Source organism: Silene latifolia, chromosome 10 (genome assembly GCF_048544455.1).
Source record: "Silene latifolia isolate original U9 population chromosome 10, ASM4854445v1, whole genome shotgun sequence".
Lineage (NCBI taxonomy): Eukaryota > Viridiplantae > Streptophyta > Magnoliopsida > Caryophyllales > Caryophyllaceae > Silene > Silene latifolia.
Window position 1 is genome coordinate 152,885,315 of NC_133535.1, and position 6,720 is coordinate 152,892,034.

The 6,720-nt window shown below is 37.4% G+C and overlaps 2 protein-coding genes across 2 annotated transcripts; both read left to right on the forward strand.

Annotated features, from left to right (window-relative positions):
• Positions 1-245: 245 nt before the first annotated feature.
• LOC141606417 (uncharacterized) lies at positions 246-1,221 on the forward strand. Its single transcript, XM_074425534.1, has one exon. The coding sequence runs from the start codon at positions 308-310 to the stop codon at positions 944-946; it is 639 nt and encodes a 212-aa protein (XP_074281635.1). The 5' UTR covers positions 246-307; the 3' UTR covers positions 947-1,221.
• A 3,058-nt stretch (positions 1,222-4,279) lies between these two features.
• LOC141606422 (uncharacterized) lies at positions 4,280-5,198 on the forward strand. Its single transcript, XM_074425539.1, has one exon. The coding sequence runs from the start codon at positions 4,338-4,340 to the stop codon at positions 4,959-4,961; it is 624 nt and encodes a 207-aa protein (XP_074281640.1). The 5' UTR covers positions 4,280-4,337; the 3' UTR covers positions 4,962-5,198.
• The last annotated feature ends 1,522 nt before the right edge of the window (positions 5,199-6,720 follow it).

A 6,720-nucleotide genomic window follows, 5' to 3' on the forward strand; every position in this document is an offset into this window, starting at 1 on the left:
AAAGTTGTATGAAGATAGCAATATAAGGCCGAGCCGTATTGTCAGATTATGGTTTGAGATTTCTAATTTACGAGAATTTTTTTTTTCTTTGATTTTTAATAGATTCGTTTTCGATTATACTTATTTTTTGTAAGTGTCAATGTGCCATATGACGTTCCATTAATGAAATTGTTCTTTTATTTCAAAAAAAAAAAGAAAAAACTACGTACAATGGAGGACTATATATATATATAGAAGTGCAATTTCAAGGTTCTTCACAACATCTACATTTACAAATCATAATAATCTCTTAAAACATACTACAAAAATGTCACCAAAGAAAGCCTCTATGTCTTTTCTATTTTTCCTCCTAATCTCTCTAACTTTATCATCCTCCTTTTCCTCGGCCGAGTACGACTCAGTCTATGACCTCCTTAAAGCTTATGGCTTACCTAAAGGGATTATCCCTAAGGGTGTAGCTAAAAATGACTTCACTTTCGACTCGACTTCAGGTAAACTTCAAATTAACTTATCCTTTCTGAAAGGCAATCAGGTTTGCAAGGTTACTAGAACACAATATTTTGTTTACAACAGAGTTGAGTTGCAATCCACCATTTCTGCCACCGTACAATACCAACGCCTTTTTGACATCGAGGGTATCACCGCCACCGTTAGTATCGCGGGAATTATTATACTGCCTGACGTCAAAATTGTCGAACTCCTCGTTTCAGAAGATGGTAAAACACTTCAATTTAAATCGAGATTTCCATTTCTTTCAAGTCCAAAATTTCCCATCACTGATGAGTTCGACGTTCCTCAAACCTGTGAGGCTGATCTAACCGTCTCACCGATTAATATGGTGCGTTTGTTTGGTGTGGGGATTGTGGAGACGGAGAACCAAGATGATAATGTTGATAATTATCCTTTGTTCTTCAACAAAAGAGCGTTTGGTCGTCGTCGTGCTTGATTTATATTACGTGCATGCATGGTTACATGCAGTCACGTAATAATATTATCTACGTGCGAACGTAACTAGCAACTATAATATGTTACTACTTACTTCTATTTAAAGCACTTGTGTGGCGCAGTATGTGTATGGGTACTTGGTTATGAGCAGCCAGTGTATCATGGAACTATGGAAGGTTATTATGCCGAAATAAATAAGTCGTAATTGTGCCACTTTACAATCTTTTATGACTTGTGTAATGCATGTATTACGCTTAATGAATTTCTTATTTACTCCCTTCGTACCAGTCATTTAATTTGTTATCCTTTAATTTTAGCACAAAGACCAAGAAAAGAGGAAGGGGACAATTACTAAATGAAATGGAATAAATTGAGTGAATGATCAAATTACTCAACAAATCCATTTATTTTTAAAATAGAAAGGACAACAAATGACTTAGCCTTGTTCTTTTGGACTGAAACTGATCTGATCTGAAATGAATTGGACTTATAGGATCTGAACTGAATTGAACTGAACTTATAGGATCTGAACTGAATTGAACTGAACTAATAGGATCTGAAGTGAACTTAAATTAAGTGACGTATAGTATATGATCGGAACTAAACTGAAGTGAACTTATAAGATCTGAACTAAACTTATATGATCTGAACTGAACTGAAATTATAGGATTTGAGCCGAACTGAATTTATAGGATCTGAACTGAACTTATAGAATCTGAACTAAACTGAACTTATAGGATATAAAGTGAACTTAAATTAAGTGACTTTAAATCCAACAGAACAGGACCAGACACCCTAAATTGAAAAAAAGACAACAAATAACCAAAATAGGGAGAGTATAATTAAAATATTAAAAGGCAAAACTTTAGTAGTAGTCTTCTAATAATCTACTACAGATTACTTCATTCATCTCTTTACCTTTGATTTAATAAAGTTGAGAAATAGAGTGTATTCGGAAAATTTAGACTTACGACTATACAAGACAGATTTTTGTGTTTAAAATCCCTTAATCAAGTCAATACTCAATATCAAAACTAAAATTCTCTTAAACTAGCATGCTATATATCTCTTGGGGTGATTATTTATTGAAAACCACATACTTATTTGTTTTCCTTTTTTTATCTTGGGGTAACTCAGTCAATTATTATCCTTTCTATTTTACAATTGCATTTGATAAGCAATTTGATCATTCACCCTCAATTTGATTCACTTGTCATCTTGCAATTGCCCCCTCTCTTTTCTTGGTTTTTGTGTCAAACCAAAGGACGACAACAATCGGAGGGAGTACATTATTAATAACCCACCATCTTCTCTTTTGGAATAGAAAACTGTAATACCCGCCGTTTTACGGGCTCGTTGACCAACCCTTTGATCATGGAGGACCTTAATGAGAGATGGAATAAATAGGTATAGTCGTAGAAGAGACCTGAAACTTGGACAAGTAACGGTCACTTGGCCGAGTAGGGGTAACTCGACCGAATGCTGTGAATTCGGTCGAGTAGATGCTTACTCGACCGAGCACTAGCGTGATAGTTTATATCTCGCGGAGATCGTGACTTAATTATATTTCATATATTCTTCCGTCAGTCCCTATTAAAACCTAATACTCCGTCTCTCTAGCCTCTCATCTCTCTCTATCCATCTACCATCTACCATCTTACCATGATCTAAACCCGATGGGTAGACAATCTATGCATGAGGTCATCGAGTCAGGCTCGTCGGCGTCGCCGACATCAGTTGTTCTTCAAGGTGAGTTTGTGATTGTTGTAGGATACGATAAGGTGTCTTGCGTGACATGACGACGATGGATGCGTTCTATGGTTTGCACGAAGGTAGGGTTTCCCTACTCAATTGGCTTAATAAATTAATTGATTGTTTATGATTGATTGTTGTTGGAATTGATGGAGATTGGTTGGTTAGTATTGTTGTTGGTTGGATGATTGTTGTGGAACTATGTCGGGAGATGGTTCAATACCCATGTTCGCCTCTAGTGACTCCCGTCACAAGGGAGATGTGCACATTAAGGAGCTGAGATCGCTCGTTGTGATGAGCAGGGATTTGGTGGGCAAGGCTGCGGTCCCCCACTGGCGGTGTGAGTTACCTGTTGCGATAGGTAACCTCGCAAGGCTACACACTTTAATGTGTAGTCAGTGATTGATGATTGTTAGAGTTGAGGATTGACTGTTTGTATTGTTGTATTGTTTCGGTTGCGTATATTGATTTGGTTATACAGTTGATTGACTGGCCCCGTGTTATGTTTTCAAAACTGTGGTGATCCATTCGAGGATGGTGAGCAGTTGTTTAGCAGGTTTGATTTAATGTTAGCTTGCGGGATATGGACGGGATCGAGTCATCACGCTGACGCTATACTAGTAGTACTCTCAACAATAGTTTTAGAGTGATTTCTTTTATATTGTTGTTTAACCGTAAAGATACATTTTATAAACATTCTGTTATTGTCTTTTGATATACTGAACCTCGGGTAACCGAGATTTTAACACCCTTACTTACTGAGGAAGGGCTAGTAGAGGCTCCTTGATAAGTGGGGGTGTTACAAAAACATCAAATAAATTGCTTTAATACGAACTACTCCCTCAAGCCCGGTCAATTGTTGTCATTTGATTTTGACACAAAGACCAAGGAAAGAGAAATGACCAATTAATAAATCACAAGTGGAACAAATTGAGAATGAATAATGATCAAATTGTTCATTTTTTTAAAATAAAAAAGGCAACTCACTGAGACACCCAAAAATAAAAAAAAGATAACAAAATAACCAAGACAAAGTAGTATATCACAGTAAAACTTGCATAAAACCATCTATTCAACACTAACATCAACACCACCACCACCAACTCATTAACAACAACAATGTACAACACCAACTCAGTACTAATAATTAACTCTTACCTTTCAAATGAATACATCCACCCATATTTCACGGATCCACCTACTTTGGTTTAATATGAGTCATAAGTGTCTCGCCTAGTTAAAGGTCAACTTATATCCACCAAACCAAGTGGTGTTAGTCTAGTGGTAGCTGGGTTAAACCTTGAAGCTTGCAGAAATGTAGGAGTTGAGAGGTCCCAGGTTCGACTACCAGCTGGGGCGATGATCACTTGGCCACTGCAGCCCCCAAAAGGGGTGACTTACATGGTCCATGTGGTGGTGCGGGAATGCATGAGCCCGGGAGGGACTCAACCTCCTCGTCAAAAAAAAAAAAAAAAAAAAACTTAAACCCACCGATTTAACCGTGACAATAATAACTTTTCTAAACAAACTCCGTACAAAGGAGATGAACTATATATAGCTAGAGTAGTGGCATTAAACGTTCTACACAACATCCCTTACCTTCACAAATAAATCTCAATAATCTCTTAAAACATACAAAAATGTCGCCAAAGAAAGCTTCTATGTCCTTTCTATTTTTCCTCGTCGTCTCTCTAACTTTATCATCCTCCTTTTCCTCGGCCGGGTACGACTCAGTCTATGACCTCCTGAAAGCTTATGGCTTACCTAAAGGGATCATCCCTAAGGGTGTAGCTAAAAATGACTTCACTTTCAACCCGACTTCAGGTAAAATTCAAATTAACTTGTCCTTCCTGAAAGGCAATACAGTTTGCAAGGTCACTAGAACACAAAATATACTAGGTATCATCCCTGTTTACAATAGAGTCGAGTTGAAAGCCACCATTTCAGCCACTGTAAAATACCGAAGCCTTGTCGACATCGAGGGTATCACTGCCACCATCAAAGTGGGGATGGTAACTTTATTATATGACGTCAAAATTATAAAACTCGAAGTTTCAAAAGATGGTAAAACACTTCGGTTTGTATCTTCGATTCCGTTTGTGCAAAGTCCGGACTTTCCCATTACCGATGAGTTCGACGTTCCTCAAACCTGTGAGACTGATCTAACCGTCTCGCAGATTAATATGATGCGTTTGTTTGGTGTGGGGATTGTGGAAAAGAAGAACCAAGGTGATAATGTTGATAATTATCCTTTGTTCGTCTAGAAAAGAGCGTTACGTCGTCGTGCTTGATTTATATTACGTGCATGCATGGTTACATGCAGTCACGTAATAATATTATCTACGTACGGACTACGGACCTAACTAGCAACTACAATATGTTATTTCTATTTAAGCACTTGTGTGGCGCAGTAGCCAGTATGTGTATGGGTACTTGCTTATGAGCAGCCTGTGTATCATGGAAGGTTATTATTCCGAAATAAATAAATCGTAATTGTGTCACTTCACAATCTTTTATGTAATGCTTGTATTAAGCATTAATGAATTTCTTATCTATAAATAAAATATTAAAAGGCTAAACTTTAGTAGTGATATACTCTCTCCGTCCCGGTCATTTGTTGTCCTTTGGTTTTGGCACAAAGACCAAGGAAAGAGGAGAGGGCCAATAGCTAAATGACAAGTGGAACAAATTGAGTGTGAATGATCAAATTACTTATCAAGTTCATTCTTAAAATAGAAAGGACAACAAATGACTGAGACACCCAAAAATGGAAAAGGACAACAAATAACCGGGACAGAGGGAGTACTACAGATTTTCATTCATCTCTTTACCTTTGATTTAATAAAGTTGAAGCGAATATATTCGGAAAATTTAGATATACGAGACAGATTTAGGGGGTGACTTAATCAATTATTAAATTATACTAGCTCCCTCTGTCCCGGTCATTTGTTGTCTTATTTCATGTTGGGCGACTCAGTCAATTGTTGTCTTTTCTATTTTAGAATTACATTTGATGAGTAATTTGAAATAATTTGATCATTTACCATCAATTTGGTCAACTTGTCATCTTATAATTGGGCCCCCTTTCCTTTCTTTGGTCTTTATGTTAAAACAAAGGACAACCATTAACCAGGACGGAGGAAGTATATTATTAATGAGCCACCATCTTCTCTTTTGGACGGGAAAACACTATATAAATTGTTTTTCAAGATAAACATACCTATTAGAGTACGAGTAAGTGACAGAGTAATGGAGAGAATTCAGACCGTAGAAGTACTATGAGCTTAGAGTGTTTGGGTCTTTATGTTATGCTAGTACGCGGATGTACGCCTATCACACAAATGCCTATTCGTCTCCATAACATGCTCACAAAGACAACTATTTTTAGCGATTAAAATCAGTCTCCAATAGACAAATTCAGTCGCCAATTTAGCGACCACCTTCCTCTTCAGTTGCCAAATTTTTTGGAAACTGATAATCAGTCGCCAAATTTTTTGGCAACTGATAATCAGTCGCCAATTGCAAATCAGTCACTATTTTGACTGGGAGGCAAACCCTAGTTGAATATGTGCTTCGTTTTGGACTTTTGGCGACTGAAATCAATCCCAAATAATAATGCATGACGGTCACCAATCAATTTGAGCTGCTCTTTTAGGAGGAAAAAATGGTTTATTCCGAGCCATGCATATCACAATAAAACCTGCATAAAGCCATCTATTCAACACTAACATCATCAACACCTGCACCACCACCACTACTAACACCAACTTATTAACAATAACTCGGTCTATGACCTCCTAAAGGCTTATGGCATTTGAGTGAGGGAGCGTAATAAGAATATTTATAATAGTTGGGGCTCAACCATCACCTTAAGGTTTTGTTTGAGTTGGTTCATCTATCAATCCTCCTTTTCCTCGACCGAGTACAACTCGGTCTATGACCTCCTAAAGGCTTATGGGCCTACCTAAAGGGATCATCCCTAAGGGTGTAGATAAAAATGACTTCACTTTCAACTCGACTTCA